At 43.2% G+C, this 21558-nt stretch overlaps 1 protein-coding gene across 1 annotated transcript in view; it reads left to right on the forward strand.

Annotated features, from left to right (window-relative positions):
- The window catches only part of Magi2 (membrane associated guanylate kinase, WW and PDZ domain containing 2), a 1234376-nt gene extending 1214340 nt beyond the window's left edge, over positions 1-20036 (forward strand). Inside the window, exon 22 of the mRNA XM_090332908.1 lies at positions 19312-20036. Within this exon, the coding sequence (XP_090189034.1) occupies positions 19312-19946 (635 nt within the window). The 3' untranslated portion in view covers positions 19947-20036. The remainder of the gene's footprint in view (positions 1-19311) is intronic.
- Positions 20037-21558: the final 1522 nt, after the last annotated feature.

Below are 21558 nucleotides of genomic sequence, written 5' to 3' on the forward strand. Positions count from 1 at the left end.
GAATTGGGGATTATTAGTCTCTGGTCCCTGCACTGACCCCCACACTGGCATTTTTACGCACTGAATAAATGCTTATTTAGTTGATTGATTCAAGCTTGAGAGATCAGAATATTTACTTTGCTCAGCACTAACCACATCTACCAGTTAGGGAACAGAAGGTTTGTAAACTCAGCTTTGCAAAAAAAAAAAAAAAAAAAAAAAAAAGGAGCCCATATCACTTTCATTCAGGAGGAGCCATGTTCCTAGCTGCCAGGCCTAAACCACTAGAAAACAATGCTCAGGTTATGTTTATGGCATAAAAGGCTCCAACTTGTTCTTTCTGGCAATAGCCAACTTATTAACCTCCTAACTCTTCAGAAGTCCTGTAGGTGAAGATTATACACCAAAATTACTTAGATTAAAAAAAAAAAACCCTATGCATCCACACATCATTTAAATTTTCCCTCCAGTCATTGCTGAGAGGACAGAGATGGTTACTCCCCTTCCCCTGTGAATTGCTACATAGTGTTACCTACGGCAGTCATAGCAGGACACACTGAAGACACCTACTAACTAAACCAGCCAGCTCTCTCTTTGATTTAGAAACAAAATGTGAACTATAAAGCATAGAATGTCTCATTCCTCATGAAACAAAGATGCTCTCTACAATACCCATGGGGGCTCACTGGTCATAGTTGTTCTTTCTTCCCATTATTTAGACTGCCCCCTACAGTTCACATAGTGAACTGCAGGCTAAATTGTGAATCTCTGAAGAGTACAGTCGCTTGGAGCCCTGGGGTCTGACTGGATGAGCAAGCGAGGGTGTGGAGACCGGAACCTCTATTGAGCCCTAAGCGATCACTGGACTCCTGGGTGGTGCTAATCACAGAGGACCCTTTGAGTGGCGAGGTTTAGGAAACTCACATGGAACGTTTCCTCCACAAAGTTCAAATAGTGTGTAATACCCTTAATATTTTCAATGCCATACTATAATGTAACCTCTCTAAATAAGAGTTTTATAACAACCACTGTCTCACAGATAGTTACATATCTTGAGATACAGATATATACTTCAATTAGGGATGTTCATTCCCAATTTCTCTAGCGTATTAAGACTGGCTTTCAAAAATGGAGTAGTAATGTGTGACTGATTCATTATTCTTCAAAGGATTCTCATTGGACACTTAGTCTGTGTCAACCACCATGTTAAGAAGTAAAATTCCAACAGTGAACCTGAGGTTAAAAATCCTTTCTAACAGAATTTATATTCTAGTAAATCAAGGTACATTTATTTATTTTAAAAAGGAGTTCACACAAAAATAAAACATAGAGACGATCATGAAAGAATGAGGGAAAGGAAATGGCAAAATAACCACCTTGGACAGCTGGGGAGAATGACTTCTCTGAGGAGGTGGCAGGGAAGGTCAAGATTCTGACCTGAATGAAGTGCTCTCAAATGAAAAGACCCTTTGTTTAGGTGCCAAATATGAACCCAAAGAAGCGATATTGTGTTCACAAACTCCTGCTTCTTCAGCAAATGCCTTGGACAGAAGAAGCAGCCCTGTCTAGGGCAGACAGGTCCACCTGCACAGCCACTCTTGACCCAACTCCAAATGCCCTATCCCAAATCTTCTCAGCAGGGGGTGTTGGCATGCCAGCAGCTGACAACTGTCTCCTCCATCTTCAGTCAAAAAAACTAGCAGGTCTTTCCACTCTAGTTTCAATTCTGAAGAAAACAAAACACTACCTTTTGCTAAAATGAACTTATACCTGTTTGAAATCCACTGTTATTTATGAGCCTTAAATGCTACAGAAAATGAGATCAATAGGTTTGTTTGTAGAAACGAATGTTAGTAGTAAGAATATTCATAGTTAGGCTTTGTTGGACGCTAGCCAAAACTCTCCTTTTTAGGTCAGGCAAATTCACTGCCTCCCTCACTCCTGCACCCCTTCACTCACCTGGCCCTGTGGCCTTCTGCCTTTAGCCAGAGTCCTTGACTAGTGACATTCCCTACTCTTCTCTACCTACTTCTCCAATCCCATTGCCCCCACCCCCAGCCTTAGGAACTGTGGTCCGAATGCCCATGCAAATGGCCAATAAATGATCTCCATAGCAAAGCAGGTAAGATGCAGGGAGCTTCCACAAATCCCATGGATGGAAATAAACTGTTCCCACATCATCAGTCACCTGCTAGATGTGTGCTGGCTCTGTGAAAGTGGCAACCTCCCAGCTCCTCCAACTGTGCATCCCTCTCCAGGTATCCTGCTCCACATAGTATCTTCTCAAGAATATGTGTGAGAAAGAAAAGCCATATATCTCCCCCCATTTCTTTTGCTTTTAATAGAAACTTTTGGTAAAGTCATCCAACTGCTTCAAAGGGACAATCCCTGGATGAGACACTCAACTTTCATGAGCCTCAATCTCCCCATCTGTATGATGAACATAACAGTCTCTACCTCAGAGATTTTCCATGGTGTTTAAATGATGGAGTACATGCTCAGCATTTAACTAAACACCAGTGAATGCTAGATGGCTTTTGCTCTTATTATATATTTACAAATGCATACTATGGGCCAAACCCATCTAGATCTTAGAATTTTATGGAAGTTTACCTAATTTTGATAGACGAGGTCTTAGACTCAGAGAAGAGAAATAATTTGCCCAAAGCCACCCAAGTTATAAAGCTAAGATCTAACTCAACACTGTCACAAGATTTTGATTTTTATCTCTCGTGTGTGGTGTTCACAAATCCTGATGTTGCAAAATAAGCTGTTGAAATGGAATCTACAGTTGGTGCCATACCTTGGACTACTGTTGGCAAGAGTTTAGATGACATAACATACACAGGAATATATTCTGGCCAATGTATGATGAAGATAAGCAAGAATTTTGGTAGGCACTTGTGACACTAAAAAGAAGCTTCAGAACAGTTTCTGTCTTCAAGGAATAGACAGGTTGGGGTGAAAGAAAGACATAAAAGTGAATTAAACACACACATCAAGAGATAAAGTACTATCATAAAAAAGGAAAGGAAGATCAGGATCAGATGACAAGTAACTGAATATTTTAGAGTATCTCATAGATATCTCATGGAGGAGAGGCCAGTGGCAGGAGACCTCAGAGGATATGGAGGCATTTCTATTTAAGACAGGTCTGGGAATGTGGCATAACCAGGATAGCACCTGCCTAGCAAACATAAAGTCCTGAGTTTAATTCCAAATATCAACAAATAAAGTTAAGGGAAGAGTTGAGGTCAGCTCTGGAATCTTGAGACTAAGCCTGAGGGAAATTCTGAAAGAAACACTGAGACATGTGAAAGCTGATTATCTGGAGAGTTGAAGGGAAAGGATGTCATCCCTAAGTAGGTCAGAGCCACGGGGGAGGGTACAGCCTGCTTGCCCTCCAATCTCTGCCACTGACCACTGATCTACGGTCATACAAGCAACTGTCCTGAGGGGCTCTATGGGCTCACCCTGAAGCCCACCCTGAAAGCTCCCTATTACTCCACACATTTACACACACCTTTCGGAGTGAAACTCCCTGACTTTACCTGCCCTGTCCCTTCCCACCTGTCACCTTCTCAGCAGAGCAGCCCATGCCCTCAGCTCCTGCTCACTCTCACCTCCCCTTCAGCTTCTCATTCTCCACCCCAGGCTTTAATGACCAGGCTTCAACCCTCCAGTGATTCTCCACACAGCAGGAGCCCCGCCCCCCATATCCATTGCATGTCCTGTGAATGCAGAAGCTCTTGAACACTCCAGTCCATCACTCCATACCCCAGCATGGGGCCCTCACACAAAGCTTAGATGGCAGGAACAGAAATGGTTTTATCTGTTCAAGGTAGGCAAGAGCTAGATGTGCTGCCAAGCAGAAGAGAAGGGACCACTTGAAAGAAAGGCTAATTAGTGGGCAAGGAGGAGGTGATTTTGCTGTTGATGTTAAAATTTGAACCAACTTAGACTCCGTCTAATGACCATGTCCTCTGAGAGCCCTCCCTGAACCCCTAAATGAGGTTAGCTCCTCATTAAATGCTTCTGTAGCTTCCTTTTCTCTTTCTTTTAACTTCTCTTTCATCCCTCCCAAGTGTTCTATGTCTGCCTCCTGCAATCAGCTCTGTTTAAGGCAGACCATCACCTTATCCATGCTGAATTCCCAAGTGCTCGCTGAATACAGCACCCACAATTAACCCCAGCACGAAGAGCATTTCTCCCCCCTAAATACAGGAACCAAGAGATAGAGTACAGGTACTCATATTTCTCTTTGCCAGCCACCAGGAACAATGAGATCCGGCTTGATGAGGAAAGCACCTTGAAGCAATACACAGTTAATAAGTTCTAACTTGCATGTGATGTAACTGTGAGCGTCAGTGGGTTGACTTGCTTATTCCCACAGGAAGGAGAAATGACCACCATCCTTCTCCTGTAAGAGGTGCTTGGCTTCCTGTCTCTAGAGTGCCATTTTCCGTGCTTAGTTGGCATGCATGCATGAGTTACCCAACCTGCCTCCCATCCCCTCCCATCCTATCATCACCTTATACGCCCCATCACAACCACTCATATTGGCCGAACCCTTTCTCTGGAATACTTTTCCTCCATACTCTCCACACCTAGGGGATCCTTTTTCCCCCCTCCACACAAGCTCAAGCTTTCCTCTGATACCATACCCAAAATAATCTGCTCTCGCCAGCACTCTGACCTGGCCTCTAAAAGTTCACAAATAGAGCAGATTTCTGTGCTTTTATTTCTCTATACTAACCCTCTCCAGGGCTTCGTACAAACCTGCACACAAGCCAGCCCATTGATTGCTCTCTGTCCTCATATCCCATATCCAATCCATCAGCAGATCCAGTTCAGCCTGTGCCATCCCTGCCACCCCTTTGGATCTGTTATTTTTGTGATACGATCTTGAGTTTTGCCAGGATCCTCCCATTTACAGTTCTAGCCATATAACTGGAATGACAGGCACATACCACCACACCCAGAATTTTACTGGTTGAAACAGGGTTCATAAACATTTTGGCTAGCCTTGCTTAGAAATAAGATTCTCACCTGTACAAATAAAAGTGCCATAATTATATAGAAGGTAGTAATCCATGCCTTGTAATCCTAGCTACCCAACAAGCTGAGATCTAAGGATCACAGTCCAAAACCATACTGGGCAGGAAAATCTGTGCAACTCATATCTCCAGTTAACCACCCCCAAAAAATCAAAGTGAAGTTGTGGCTCAGGTGGTAGAGTGTTGATATTGAGCACAAAAACTCGGGGACAGGGGCCGGGAGTTTGGCCTAGTGGTAGAGTGCTTGCCTAGCATGCATGAAGACCCGGGTTCGATTCCTCAGTACCACATACATAGCAAAAAGCCGGAAGTGGTGCTGAGGCTCAAGTGGTAGAGTGCTAGCCTTGAGAAAATCCAAGGACAGTGCTCAAGCCCTGAGCCCAAGCCCAGGACTGGCAAAAAAAAAAAAAACTCGGGGACAGCATCTAGGCCCTGAGTTCAAGCCCCAGCACCACAGGGAAAAAGAAAAGAAAAGAAATGGGATTCTCAGACTGGGAATGTGGCTTGGTGGTGAGTGCCTTGCATTCAGGAAGCTCTGGGTTCCCTTCCTTATGTATCACATACAAAGAAAAGAGATAGAAGTGGCACTGTGGCTGAAGAGGTAGAGGGCTAGCCTTGAATGAAAGAAGCTCAGGGACAGTGCCCAGGCCCTGAGTTCAAGCCCTCTCCTAATCTCCACCTCTCAAACAGTTAGGATTATACGTGTGAGCCACTAAGTTCAGCTCATGTTGACATTTTCTAGGCCTGCAACCATCCAATAGCTTCTAGCACACTTAAATACAATTCTGTCTTCTTATTGCTGCCCTTTGTGACTTCATACTTGCCCCCTTCTCCTTCCCTGTCCTTGTCAGTCCTTGAACACAGGGTTCATAGCCCAGATATGTGTCATATCTTTCTGGAATGTCCAACCATTTACCTAAAGCAATACCCACACTCCATCTACTCACTGTATTGACTATATCAGACTTTCTAGTATTACCTATTTACATATTAATTTTCTATCCACTGTGATAATTAGGCCCATAAAAGAAAAGAAATGATAGCCTTATAGATGTATCTTCAGTACAAAGACCTGTAAAATATGAAAAATAGATGCTCAATTTGTTGAATTAAATAAAGAAAAAGATAGAGAAATAAAGAGAGAGAGAGAGAAGAAGAAGAAGAAGAAGAAGAAGAAGAAGAAGAAGAAGAAGAAGAAGAAGAAGAAGAAGAAGAAAGCATTTTTAAAGCATAAGCCCAGAATAAAATTGTTTCGAATAGCTTGAGTGGAGTAAACCAGAAACATTGGACATTTCCAGGCAGGAAGACTGTGCTTCCAATAGTCGTTTTCCTTGCAAACAGCTGGATTAAGTGCAAGGCATGCTTTTTGTCCCCCGAGGACATGTCAGTGGCATATCACATGTTGTACATCATGTGTGGGGCCTGACTCCTCAGAACATGGTTCTGGGGATTATGAATGGTTTGTGGAGGGGAAGACTAGTTCTGTAGCCCCAGAAAGGATTCAGCTGGCATGGAGAGCATCCTCTGAGGAACTCCTTTCCAATCCCTTCTTTGGCAAGTGCGGCTGTTAGCAAGTTCCATCATTCTCCCATGAAATATGTACCTATGGCTGATTATTTCCATCCCTACTTTGCAACTATCTGCCACTTCAGACAGAGCTATATTTCTGGGATGAACATGATTCTGGAAAAGCTTTGAGATTAAAGGTGCCTTCAGAAGATTAAAGTAAACCCTCTTTAATTCAAATTCTTCTAACTCTGTGAACTCAGAATTCATTATCATTTTCACTAGTCTGCAGCTCCTCTTAGTCCAATGATGAGAGGCAGGGAGGGTGGTTACCAACCAAATATCCATAGAAACATTGTTTGCCAAAGGTACAACAAATTTAAAAAGACCTCTTCACTCAGGAGATACTTTATCAGCACTGTTGGTTTTCTTTTCCATTTTTCAAATTGTTGTTTAACTCCATCATTTTAGTGCACCATACGGGATTTTTTTTATAACAACACCGTTCATCTCTACCATAATCAAAATAAAGAACAATTCTACCACCACCTAACATTTCTCCATGGTAGTCAAACCTCCCATACCCAGCCCCTAGAAAAATCAGTGTCAGTTACCTGTTCCTGGACTGTGCCTATTGAGAATGTCTTTTTCAATAATACAGTCTTCTGGAGTGTCACCTTTTGAATCAGCTCCTGTGACTTAGCATAATGCAGCTGAGATCATTTCTGTTGTGCATGCATAACTTGTTCCCTTTCTTAGCTAAATACGTTTGCATTGGAGGACAGTGATTTATTCATTCATTCATTAGTGGATGGTCATTTGGGTAGTTTATGGTTTGCGGTGGAGTGATAATGAATAAAGTTCCTATAAAAAATTCATGTACTGGTTTTTGTGTGCATGTAAGTTATTATCTCACTCAGATATCTCAAAATAGGACTGCTAGGTTGGGTTGGGATGAAATATTCAGCGTTTTAAGAAGCTTCCTTACCATTCATCAGCCTTCTTGGAAAATGTCATTCTAATCTTTAGTGTATATAGAAGCCTTAGAGTCCAAGTATTGACTTCATGGTTAGCATGTATTAAACACACAACATCTACATTTTTGCATTTGATCTTCACATCTTGAAGGAAAATAGGGTATTGTGCCACATTCTAGATGAGAAGCTGAGCCTGAATAGAGTTGTATGGTTGCCCCAGTTCATATCAGCTTTGGCAGAACCAAAGCTAGAAGCCAACCTCTTCTTCACAAGCTGCTGACTTACTCTTTCCACAGATGAGCAGGAAGGGAAGGTCACTTTGCAGGAGGTGGTCTGTCAGCTGGCTCCCTGTGACTCCACGTCCAGCAACTCTGAAAGGCCAGACTTACTGTGACCAAAGCCCTACTCACAAAGCTTCCCTGCACCGAATCTCCCTTGTCTCCAGCCCAAGGCTCAGCTATTAATACCTAGGAAACAATTTGTTAGCTAGCCTTGCTAGACTTCCTTCTTTTTCTCCCTCTCAATGATTTTTGCATTTTAACTGGATCTTTAAGCTCTCCTTTTGAGAGCTGGTTTTCAACCTCTTGTAACACCTCAAGCCCCCAAAGCATGAGTGATAATGTGGTAGAAGGGGCCAGGGAGCGGGTTTGAGTTTCTCCCCCACAACCAAGTATAAAAGCAATCAATTTTAGCCCTGCCTGGTACCAGTGGCCCATGCCTGTATTCCTGTAATGCCAGCTACCTCAGGATGAGATCTGAAGATGGTAGTTCAAAGTCAGTCTGAGGTTTCATAGACTTTCCTGCTCAGGCTAAAGTTGAACCCCAATCCTCAGATCCTCAGATCCTCCTAAATGGCTAGGGTTATAGCCATAAATCACCAGCACCCAACAGAAAAAGCCTTTTACCAGCTTTTAACCAACCATCTGATATCCATAATACTCATATTCTCATTGGTGGTTTCATTGCTTTTGTTGTTGTTTCGGGGGGGGGGGGATTGTTGTTGTTGTTTGATTGTGGGGCTTGAACTCTGGGCCTGGACACTGTCTGAGCTCTTCAGCTCAGGGCTGGCACTCTATCACTTAAGCCACAGTGCCACTTTCAGTTTTCTGGTGGTTACTTGGAGATAAAACTCTCATCGACTTTCATGCCCGAGCTGGTTTTGAACCATGATCCTCAGATCTCAGCTTCCTGAGTAGCTAGGATTACAGGCCAAACCCACTGGCACCTAGCAGCACATGTTTCATTGTAATATAAAGATTTTCTGTTTTCCACATTCCTTCCTCCCAACCCCTGGGTACTCTTCTACTCTCACAAAAATTTTTGGCTAAGTGAAATTTCTGACCTATTAAAAAAAAATCAGTCTGAGTAAGAAAGTCTATGAAACTCTTATCTCCATTTTACCAGCAGAAATACAAAAGTGGTGCTGTGGCTCAAGTGCTAGGGTACCAGCCTTGAGCAAAAATGCTCAAAGACAGCTCTACGTTCAAGCCTTGAGACTGCCACGCCCCACCCCCACAGAGAGCGTTTTACATAATGAGTTTTTATTTGAGAATTTATTTGAAGAGGTGAATGTGTTGTTTTCCCAGAAAAAGTGTGAGAAACCACTGAATTGTAGACTGTCTTTAAATATTTGAGGGTACAAGGCCTCCAAGTACCTTTCAAACACTTAAAATAGGCTTAAAACAAATAGCATATTCCTCATATATATATAATGTAAATATTTTACTAATTAGAATGGGTCCCCGGGCTTCCCCGAAACATCCAGACTAATCTGAATTACCCAGATTTTACTTCATAGGAAAACAGAGTTGAGGGCCCTGACCATGTCATTTTTCAAGGATGCTGAATCTTCCCATGAGAGAAGCCTTTGGCTTTCAGGATAGGCTTCATGTCTTCAGGCCCTCATTGCGTTCATTATCTGTGTGTTACCTTTTCCTCACTGTGTTCTGATTGGATAGAACTAAAACATTCATGATTTGTCTTTGGGCTTTGGGATTATGTCACCACTTTGTCTGAGTTCTAACTTCCTAGCTGAGTGGTCCTAATAAATCACTTAGTTCATCGAAGCCTCGTTTTGCCAATCTGTGAAATGAAGATAAAAGGACCACAGTTAGAACTGTTGTGGAGGACACACAGCCCAGTTCTAGTGCTTATAAAGCATTCAGTCAGTAGTATTGCCAGCCCCACCCACTCGGACATTTGTCCTTCAGTCATAAAGAAGCTAAAACTCACTACAGATTTGCTTCTATACCTTAGATTATGATTCCAAATACATTTTGTAAACATAAAGCAAATAGGGGTCACCACTTTAAAACATTATTAATGTTTATAGCATCTGGTTACATGTCTTTGGTCATATAAATTAAACAGATACCTGTTCAAAGGCCATTAAAACATGGGCTTCAGGCTGGAACTAATGCTTTAGAAAGAGCAGAAATTCAGCAAAATAATTAACTAGTTCTGAAATCTCTTAAATGAATGTTTTCTTTTTATAAACTTGTTACCAAAAAAAAAATAAGTGATGATAGAACAGATGAAGGATTACAGTTTAAGTTTAAATGCAATGTTTAAAAGGGTTTTCTTTTGAACACCAAATGGTATTCACATAACTGTCCTTTGATTTACCCAAATCATTTTTTATATTTTTCCTATAATACTTGAAATGAGAACAGAATATATTCCAGCAGATGCTGGTGAGTGACTGATGCCTATAATCCTAGGTACTGGAGGCTGAGAACAGAAGGATCTTGGTTGGAGGCCAGCCCAGGCAGAAAAGTTTGTGAGATTCATCTAAAAAAAAAGTGAAAAACTGGGCTATAATGTATCTCAAATAGTAGAATGCCAGTCTTGCAAGTCTAGACCCTGAGTTCAAACCCCAGAACTTACAAAATAAGTAAATAAATATGGGCTGGATATAGCTCGGTGCAAAGCATTTACCTAACAAGTGCAATGTCCTGGATCTAATCCCCAGTACCAAAAAAGAAAAAGACCCCAAAAAATTAAATGAAAAAAACTTCCAAAGGCCAAGAGTTTGGCCTAGTGGTAGAGGGTTTGCCTAGAATGCAGAGAGACCCTGGTTTGATTCCTTAGTACCATATACATAAAAAAAAAAAATAGCCAGAAGTGATGCTGTGGCTCAAGTGGTAGAGCTCTAGCCTTGAGAAAGTCCAGGGACAGTGCTCAGGCCCTGAGTTCTAGCCCTGAGACTGGTACAAAAAAAAATTCCAATACAATTATGGCCAGCCAAATTCAGGTTTCCAGAGGGAAAGTTTGTAGTATAAAGTATCACCAAATCTATGGGTCTGCTCACAGGACAATCTTAGTCACTAAGCAATGGAAAGTGTTTATCCCTCAAACTCTGTGATTCCAGTGTCGAATAGCAGTGATTTCACCTCAGTTCTGGTTCAAGAAATGGCATTGAGGGGTATTTCTAAAAGCAAATTAAAGTAAAAAGGGCTAGTAATATTATTCACAGGTAAAGCCCTTCCCTAGAAAGAGCAAGGCCCTAGTTCAAATCCAAGGACTGCTAAAGAAAATAAAAGAAGGAAGAAAGAGAAGGAGAGGGGAGGAAATTTTTTGGATCTTTGATTACTTTTTTTGTTTGTTTTGTTTTGTGATACTAGTAACTAAACTCAGGGCCTCATACATGGTAGGAGAGAACATGTCCTTAGATTATAGCTCTTATTTCCAACATTTTCTCAAATCAATACTCTAATCATAGTGATTATCCTTTGGAGCTCAGGTTTCAAACATAATGGCATTTCTGAATCATCATTAAGAATCACAATAGATCTGTTTGTGACAGTCACTTTAGATGAAAACTATCTGTTCAGTGGTCTAGAAGAAATGAGTCTTCATTTCCCAATGAGAATAGCAGATGGCCAAATCTGATCATCTAGTAATAGTGTTTCAGCTGACTTTGCACAATATCACCCTATGCAGAAAGCCATTCAAAACTGACCATTGCTCCATCACCTACCAGCTGTGTGGCCTTGAGCAAGTTAAACTCTGTGTCTGTTTTCTCATCTGTAAAATAAATTCATGGGAGTTCATACTTTAAAAAGATGTGGAAGGGCTGGGAGTTTGGCCTACTGGTAGAGTGCTTGCCTAGCATGCACGAAGACCCGGGTTCGATTCCTTGGTACCACATACTTAGAAAAAGCCAGAAGTGGTGCTGAGGCTCAAGTGGTAGAGTTCTAGCCTTGAGAAAAATCCAAGGACAGGGCTCAGGCCTTAAGCCCAGGACTGGCAAAAAAAAAAAAAGATGTAGAAATATAGCTGACACCTACTCAGCATCTCAAGCAATGTTGCTATATCCACTTTAGCAGTACCAACAGCAATGATATTTTATGATTATTTTCTAGATAAAGGCATTATTAGGCTAATCTTGGGTCTGATCCCAGTATCAAGAGGAGAAAAGTAGGAATCCTTCTTCAAGAGTAGGGGAGCAATTAGGTAAGCTGGAAGCCCTGAGGACACCGGGGGACTATCGGGAAGGTGACAGGCTCTCTTTCCCCTGCCATATTTCTGGCTTCTTTGCAAGAGCTTTAGCACAGTATAAAATTAGCTCTTCCTTTATTTGAGCTATGCTTTTATCATCTGTTCAACTTTTTATTGAAGATAAGAGCCATCTGGATCAACCAATAGTACAGATATTTACTGCAACAAGCAGTATATTCCTAGCAGGTCAGCTCTCTGATTACTGTCATTTGGGTGATATTCCATACAATAAACAAGTACATGAAACACATGCTAGGTTTTTGTCTATGACATGAAAGGAATGCATTTTTACTTCTCAATATTTCTGGGCTCCTATATGAATTTTAGAGATCATAGGACTTTTGACTCAGACATACTTTTGTGTATATTTGTATGTCTACATGCTAATAATATATATGAATGGATTAATCAGTCAATGTTTAACAATATAAGAACATGAGGAAGTTAGAGATAGTGGCACACATCTTAAATTCTAGCTACTCAGGAGGTAAGAGTAAGAGAATAAAGGTCCAAGGCTCCTTGGGAACAAATGAAGAATATTTCAAAAATAAATGAAGCCAGTCACTGGTAGCTCATGCTTGTAATCTTAGCTACTCAGGAGGCTGAGATGTGAGGATCAGTACCAAGATCCAAAGCCAGCGTGGGCAGCAAAGTCCATAAGACTCTTACCACCATTTAACCACTAAAAAGCAAAGTGGGGCTGTGGCTCAAAGTGCTAGAGGTCTAGCCTTGAACAAGAAAGCTCAGGGAGAGTGAATAGCCTGGCCCTGAGTTCAAGCCCCATGATTGAGAAAAATAGATAAGTCAATAAATACTAAGTGTCACTGGAGTAGGGCATGGCTAAAGAGGTAGAGCGCTTGCCTAGCAAGTGTGAGGCCCTGAGTTCAGTCCCTGGTACCAGTAAAAGAAATGGCAGTAGGAAGGGCAGGAAGTTTGTTTAAACTTACATAAGAGAGACTTGCTACCACCACAGAAGAACATGAGATACTTTGGTTCTAGCTGACTTGTGGTCCATCAGGCATTCACAGAATAGTGGTCGATGGGTCCACAGCAAAAGTCAGTTCATTCTTGTAGTAGATAAGACTGACCAGGGACAAAAACACCTGTGAGGGCCCTGACAATGTCTCCTTGAAATTAAAACTTTTGTGTGTCCCTCCCCATCATAAGGAGCCATGAAAGAAAGCTTAGAACTCTTCCCGGTGGGCTCCCTGACTGGTTTGTCCTTTCAATACTGTTCCTTCACACTTCCTCTTTCATTTCAAATTCCTATTCCCATTTCACCACCATCCTCCCTCTCAAAATGGTTAAAAGTCACCGACATAAACCTGCTTTTGACAGATTATCCTGTAAAAGAAAATATTTGCCCTGAAGTGTTTCCTTAAGTAGGTATTTGGTTTCAGGACTTCTACTTCTATTTGTGGAATAGATTTATTCATTCATCAAATATTTATCAAGTACTTTTACTTCTGTGTCAAGCACATGGCTAGTTATTGAGTAACTGAGAAAAACAAGACCAATGTGATCATTTCTTTCATGAAGCGTATGGCTCATGTTTGAGACTGATGTCACTCAAACAAGCATATGTTCTATCATTATAACTTAAGGGTGGTGGTGTTGTTGCTGCTGTTGTTTTTTTCTAGTCCTGGGGCTTGAGCTCAGGGCCTGGGCATTGTTCCTGAGCATTTTTGCTGAAGGCCAACACTCTAGCCATTAAGCCACAGTGCTACTTATCACTACAAATTATAAGTAACAGGAGGAAATAAAAAGAGGATACTGTTGAAGAGAAAAGAGTGTCGACTGTGGAGTAGAGTTCTCTGGGGGCACATTCACGAGTTCTGAAGGAAGGAAAAGTGCCCACGGCATGAGCAGCTGGGAGACAAGCCTTCAGAGCAGCAGGAGAGACAGGAGTGACATTCTACTGCAGAACATAAGCTCAGTGCATCTGAGGAACTGAACAGAGAACAGGGAGGGTGGAGGACAGGGGATAACTGGAGATGACCCTGGGGAGGGTGATAGGTTCAGGCCATATTATGCAGACATATATAGGTTATGTGAATAATTTAGGACTTGGACCCACTTACATAGTGGTTTCCTAATCTAAGAAAGTCTCAGTCTGCTGGAAGTTTTTGTTTGTTTTGTTTTGTTGTTTGTTTTGCCGGGGGGGGGTGGTTGTGCTTGAAGTCAGCCTGGGCACTGTCCCTGAGCTCTTCAGTTCAAGGTCACCACCCTACCTGTGGGCCTGGATGTTGTCCCTAAGCGCTTTAACTCCAGGTTACCACCCTACCCTTGAGCCAAGCCTCACTTACAGTTTTCTAGAGGTTAATTAGAAATAAGAGTCTCAGGTCCTTTTGTGCCCTGGCTGGCTTTGAACCTTGATCTTCAGATCTCAACCTCCTGAGTAGCTAGGATTACAGGCATCAACCACCATGTCTGGCTGGAAGCTTTAAGTAAGGAATGATATGATCTAATTGCCAACTCAAAAAGATTGTAGGTTGGTATGTGGAAGCTCACCAGAGGTGGGTGCAGAAGACAAGAGAGGCATAGTTATGCAAGTAACTCGGGGTTATGAGAAGTGGAAATGGGCCAGGCCAAGGCCTTAGGTCGATGAAGGAGGCTGGGGAGGGTGTGAGGGACAGTGTACAAAACTTTCCAGGGCAGCACTGCAACTCGTTTTGAAATTATTCTTTGCAACAGCCTCCTCAAAGGCTCATGAAAGATGTCCAAGTCTTTGAACGTTTCACACTGGTTGAATCTGTACAGAGAAGCATCTTGAACTGTAGTGAGGTAAAGGTTGATGGAATCTACCACAGATGTAAAGAAAAGACTTAGGCACATTGTATCTGTGAAATTAGAGAGAAAAAATCCAAGGATGACTCTATTCTGTTTATACCATTGGCCCAAATGAGGAAATAAAGCAATGGGCAGAGAATGGGCTTAGGAAAGAAAGGTTTCTATTTTGGACTTGTGATACTAAAGATGCAATGACCCCCTCCCCCAAGAAAAGATACCAAGAAAATAAGGACTGGAACATGTGGTAAAACACGTGCCTAGAAAGCACAGATAGTAAGTGTGAGCCCCAGAAAAGCAAAGTAATAATTATAGTAATAATTCCCATCTTCAGCTGCCATTAAGTACTCTTCTGTGTTTTGCATTGCATTTATTCACAGATCAACACCCAAGTTCAGTCCCCAGAACAGACAGTGAGAGGGAAGGAGGGAGGAAACAAGTGGGGGAGAGGGTGAGATGGGAAGGGAACCAGAGAGGGAGAGGTGGGGGGGAAAAAGAGAGAGAGAGAGACAGAGAGACAGAGAGAGAAAGAGAGAGAGAGAGACAGAGGGAGGGAGAGAGAGAGAGAGAGACAGAGAGAGAGAGACAGAGAGAGAGAGACAGAGAGAGAGAGAGAGAGAGAGAGAGAGAGAGAGAGAGAAAGAGAGAGAGAGAGAGAGTGCAGCATAATGTGGCCCATAGGTCTTGTGCAAACTCTGTGCTTGAAGCTCAACAAAAACATTTGGGAGTGCTACATAATAAAAGCAATATGAATAAGCAAGAATACCTAAGACAAGGTTATGGAGAAAGCACATTACCAAAGACCAAGTCATAAAGTGGGTCTAAGTCCTAAGATTGTCAAAGACAACAGAGGAACTTTCACAGTAAACTGACAAGGAAGTGACAGAAAGGTGAGGTAAGCAGGAGACTGAACTGAAGTATCAGGAAGAAAGAATCCATTTTGTTTCTGAAAGTTACTTGGCAGTATAAAATAGCTGACGAGATCAGCTACTAAGCTGAATACAGGGAGATATCCATGGGATTTGGGATCTGACCACATAAAGACTGTGGACCTTGACAAGAGCCGTTTCACTGAGGTGCAGCATGAGGACAGACCAAGGACGCCAGTTAGGAAGGAAGCCTTTTCTTCTTGGGGCAGCCACTGGGGCTGGGGACATTTCTTGGTTGAAGATGTGGCCAATTCTGTCTTTCTAGAATGCATCTCTGCTATTTCTGATTTTAGTTCCCTCAGACAAAAGAAGGTGCTGTGGGTCACATCTTCCTCAGCCACAGATTCGTGAATAAACATGAGCACACAAGGTAGCCACTGCCCATATTGGAGAATGAAAGGAAGGAGGAAAAGCAGACAGGAAGGCAGGAAAACAGGAAAGAAAGAAAAAATATTCTGAAGCAATAGGAATGAATTTGACTGATTCTTGTATCCATCTGAATCTCAATATTTCATGACAACTAGCAATTACAATATTAGAGAAGGGCTCTTCCTATGCCCAATTGATTTCAGGTAACCGGGTGAGGTGGGTAAAGAGTGCCTGCAGAACTGTGCAGAATCGTGCTGTGTAGACCCTGCATGTCTAACACTGATCTGGAGAGTCCCTGTGCACAAAAATGAGAAATACTAAACCATGCACAAACTTGTGTCTTAAGTCATTTTATTTTATGATGTAGTTAATTTTAATTTTGGACTTAGAGCATTCTGCTTTTAGTTTCTCCCACTGTTGAGCATTTAATGATCTATCAACAAGAGCTTGAGAAATCTTTTCATAAAAGAGAAATACCTTTGTGTAATTCAGATTTTCCTTTTTATTTTCACATAGAGAATCTCAGAAGTTAGACAAGAGTAAACAGGAAGCAGAGAGGATCTTAGAAATAACCTGAGACCAACTGATAAAAGTCTCCTATATTGGTGGTTTAATCATTTTCATATTCCTGGACAGGAACTCTTCAGTTCAATACCAGATATGCAGTAGGAAAGATGATCAGGAAGAAATGCTAGATATCCTCTTCAATAGTAGAATCCAGCTCCCGTTGGTCCTTAGTGTGTCCATTTTGTGTGCTTTGGTCCTATTTGCAAGGCAACAACTTCAGCCATTTTTCTTAATAAGTAAAGAAGAGTAAAGAAACCCAAAATTTTACTCTGGCTAACCCATTTTGTAATCTTGGTCATTATTTAACCTCTCTTTGCTTCAATTCTTCCTTCAGTAAATAGTGCAAATAATGTCTGCCTTTTCCCTGTGTCTCAGAAGTAATTTAAGGCCAGCTAATTGACTCTTCCATATGTAATGTAATGGTGAAGAAAAGAGCTGTTCAAATGTGAAATAGCATTACTTTGGTCCAAATCAGAGATTACCATTGCATACGATATATTTAGGACTTTTGAAAAACTCCTGTATAGTGTATATGCTTTACTGGGCCTTGTCCTTGCCAAGAATACTTGATGTAGAGCAGAACCACATCTGGGAAATCATATCACATGGGAACAACTAACTTCTTGCATTTGCTGAGAAACCTCACCTGCATATGTGTGATTGTTAACATGGTGGGTTTCACAGGAGCCCCATCCATGAATAGACTGCCACAGACCACAGGGGAATAAAAACATATGACTGAACTGTGTCACAATCATTTAGAACTTTCCCTTTGTGTAGTGTTTTTACTTTAGAAAGTACATGATTCACATCTACAGGGTTGAACATTTTATTCTTATAAAAGAAGACTGTGAAAAGCTCAGAAAAAAACTAGTGATTTACTCAAAATCACAGTGCAGGACTGAGAGTGCAGCTCAAATCATAGGGCCCCTATGTAGCAAGGGTGCTATATCCTTGCGTCCAAACTGTAGCACTTCCAAAATTGCATTGCTGACTAAATGTAAGAGACATGATTAGATTCAGGTTTTCTAATGCCTTTCTAGGATTTTTTTTTATTGTGTTTTATTGTCTGGGTGATGTGACATTCATCAGGTAGTGGGTACATTACTTCTTGAACACTGATACTCCTTCCCATGTTTTTCTCCCACTTTTCCTTCCCCCCCCCCACAAGCCTCCAATCATCTTGTTCTTTGTAGTATTTTTTTTTTGCTCACTATGTCAAAATGATTATGATCATCTGTCTATGGAGAGAAGGAAAGTAACATTGTCCCAAATACTCCATTCAGGATTTCACAGCAGAGAACTGTTTAATAACTTGTTATTGTCAAGATGACCAGGGTAACTGGGAAAACCCAATCCACTGCCCTCTTCCTATCATTAGCTGTTTATAAATCAGGAATAATAAGAATCCTCAGCTTTAAAACATTCATGGACATTTGTGGGCTGGATACACATAAGTATTCCTGAGAGTCCCTGACACATTGCAGAGGCAGGGAGTTGAGTTCTTAGGCCGTGAGGCTAGTATGTGGGGCCGAATCTCTTAGCTAGTGAAGAGGCCCACCAGTCACCCAGAATTCAAATATGAATATTGTTTCTTCCTCCCCCCCCCCCTCTATTGACCATATGCCCCTTCCTGGGGGGAAAAATTACATTCTAGAATGGCAGTAAAAAAAACTTGAGGATTTCCAAAGGTCAGGAACCATATTCATCACAAATGTCAAGGGTTCCCTGTCTTACATTCCCCTCTGCTTTACAGTTGCCTTCATGGCCAGAAAGAAACCCATGGTAAGAACTAACTCATCTCAGACTCCTAACCTACCCGAACTTGGCTTCTGATAAACAGTTGCTGTGGAAATTTCTCATTTCTCATTTATATCATTCTGCTTTTATGTGTGTTTTGATGCTGTAAATTGTTTTAAATCTTTTCTGGAAGTAGACAGAGTTTAAATTCTAAATAAATGTTGAGGCTAGACTTCCTAGAAAGAACCATTTATCTCAGTCCAGAGGCCTTCCATGTTAGAATTTTAAAAAGAAAAGACCATGATTTTTTTTTTTTTTTTTTAGAGTGGAGAATGATAGTTTTTAGATGAATTTATCCGACTTCTGCTGTAGCTGGCAGTCGCTGAGCGTTAGGCTTGAGTGACACCTACTGGTGGAGAAAATCACTGGCCACCACGGGGCAGAGGACTCTGTAGTCCCGCAGATCTTGGCTCTCTCTAACCACCCTTTCCAACATCGCCTGGATGTGGGTGAAAAGGGAACATAAAGTAGAGAAAGAGAGAGGAAACCACGTGGGCTTTTCCTGCTGGGAGCTCCCGGCCTGCTCCCCCCGCAGTCTGTGTGGTTCCCAGCGTGTTGTGAGAGTTTGAACCCCGGGGAGCTGTCAGACCTGCAGGCCCCGCTGGAGTCCCTGGGGCGCCCGGGGAGGGGAGGAGGGGCCTCTGCTTTGCGCTCGCTGGTTGCACCCGTGGGCCTCAGGGTGCCGGGTGGAGGGCAGGGGAGGACACGGTCCTGGGGGGTGGACGGGCCGGCCCGGGGCCGAGCGCGCAGCCCAGGCCCTGGTCCCCGGGGCGGCGGCGGCGGGACGTGGGGGGACCCGCCCCGCGGGGCTTCCTGACGCCTGTGCTTTGGTGTCCGCAGACGAACCCAGCTCCTGGAGTGGTCCCGCTGCAGCCGCCCCAGGCCTGCCGGAAGTAGGCGTCTCCCTGGAAGACGTCCGCGCTCCATTCTCTCCATCACACCCAGCCCCACCCTCCGACCCTTCCCACCAGAGAAGCCCAGACCCAGCTTGGGATATCAAAAGGGAACACGACCACGTGAGGAAACCAAAGGAGCTCTCTGCCGGCGGCCAGAAGAAGCAGCGCCTCGGGGAGCAGGGGGAGCGCTCGGCGAGTCCGCAGCGGGCCGCGCGGCCGAGGCTGGAGGAGGCGCCGGGCGGCCAGGGGCGGCCCGAGGCCGGCAGGCCCGCCTCGGAGGCCCGGGCGCCGCCGGGGCCGGCGCTGGAGGGGACGCGGGCGGGAGGGAAGGAAGGGTCCCGCCTCGCACCCGGCCCGGAGCTCGGCTGCCACCGCGAAGGCCCCGGGGCTGCGATTGCGGGTCTGGGCGGCGGCGGCGGCCCCGAGCGGCCCGGCGTGCGCGCAGGACCCCGGCCCGGCCCGCGGCCCCCGGGAGTCGCCCTAGCGCGCAAGGCCGCCGTGGCACCGGGGCCTTGGAAGGTGCCGGGCTCCGACAAGTTACCGGGCGTCCTCAAACCCGGCGCCTCGGCCGCCAGATGAGCCCCGCCGGGGCCTCGGCCCAGCCCGGCCCAGGCCGCCACGAACGCGGGCCGTTCTTCTTAGGTTCCGTCTCACCGGCGTTTTAATTTATTTTTCACTGTCACACGTACAGATCCACGAGGCACCGAGGCCTGGGAGCACCGACGTGAGGTTCCCACGTGTCCGGAGAGCCCGGGCGGCCTGGCTGTCCACATGCAACAGACCTAAACGGATCCTAAAGCCCCCGCCCTCCCCCCCACCCCCGCCCCGGGCCCACGGTGGGGAGGGGGGGCTTTGCAGCTATGGAAGAACCAAAATAACGTGAAGAACATCGCAGAGACACAGTGCAGTGTAGCTTTAGTACAAAAGAAAGAAACAAATGGAAATTTTCTCTTCCCTCTACCCCCCCCCCACCACTGCATGAAGGGTTTGGATTTTATCCAAACCCTTATATCAAGAAACTGGACAAGTTAAGAGCAATCACAAACTGGAATATCGCCTTAAAAATAATAATAATAATAATAAATCAAACTGCACGGAGCAAGCTGAAACTGAGACAAGATTATATCTTTTAATTGATCTGAAACGTTGTAAATAAATTGTTCTTGACCTATCTAGACAGGGGTGAAAGGGTTTCTTTGAAACATTCAGAACTGTTTTCCCATGACGTTTCCACAGCTCACCTTTGGCGTCCATCACCCGTCTAAGCAGCACCGTATCCTGCCCATTGCAGGAGTTAGAAATCTAGTGAATTCATTGGTGTGATGCCATTTTTTTTAACTGCCATTTCTGTGATCAGATCATGTTTCTGTACATTTTCAGTGGTAGGGGGGGAAAAAAGTTTAAAAAGTTGTATCCTAAGAAATAGTTTGTCGTAAGTCAGAATTTTGCAGGTTAGCTCATCTATCTGAATCGTTTTTCCTCGAAAATACAAACTCTTATAAATGAAAGACCACAGTCTTTTTTGATCAAGATTGGCAACGCTGCAGGTCCTTTACAGAAAGGCTTTCCTATGGTCCCAGGCCAGAAGACATGAACAGCTTCTTTGTCAGCAAGATTATATTATCATCACTTATGTTATTGCCATATCCTAAACTCTCTCCAATGCTCCATTTGCACTTTGACAGAGCGAACTATTTTTCCTATATTTCTCAGATTAAAGTGAATTTCTAATATGGAAAAAAATCACTATTATAGCTAATTTATTTTCATTAAAGAACGTGAGTCCTTTTAGCATTTCTTTCTGCTTTCTTTCATTATTGCTTTTGTTTTCTTTGGTTTGTTTTTGTCTTGCAGTCTGTTAGCTTTTTTTTTTTAATGGGCACTCTCTCTAGTTGTTTTTGTTTATCTTCAAAGATTTTGATTGATCCCCACAGTAAGAGTCTCGGGCTTCCTTTCTTTCCTGTTCTTTTACTATTTCTTTGTAAAAAATGTTAGCATCAATGAATTATCCATTGATGCTTGCATCTTTTGAAAGGCAAAATGTACAGAGGCAATTTGTCTTTAATCTGCTCTGTATAAATGAGGATTTCATCCTTCCATACTCTGCCCTGTGAAGAAGTTTTGATGACTCATCTCTCTGTACTTGTAGTTACATGAGTAGAAAGAGAGATCAAGCAGATTAGATGAGATC

The sequence above is a fragment of the Megascapheus bottae genome, chromosome 5, assembly GCF_031878675.1.
Source record: "Megascapheus bottae isolate mThoBot1 chromosome 5, mThoBot2.hap1, whole genome shotgun sequence".
Taxonomy (NCBI): domain Eukaryota; kingdom Metazoa; phylum Chordata; class Mammalia; order Rodentia; family Geomyidae; genus Megascapheus; species Megascapheus bottae.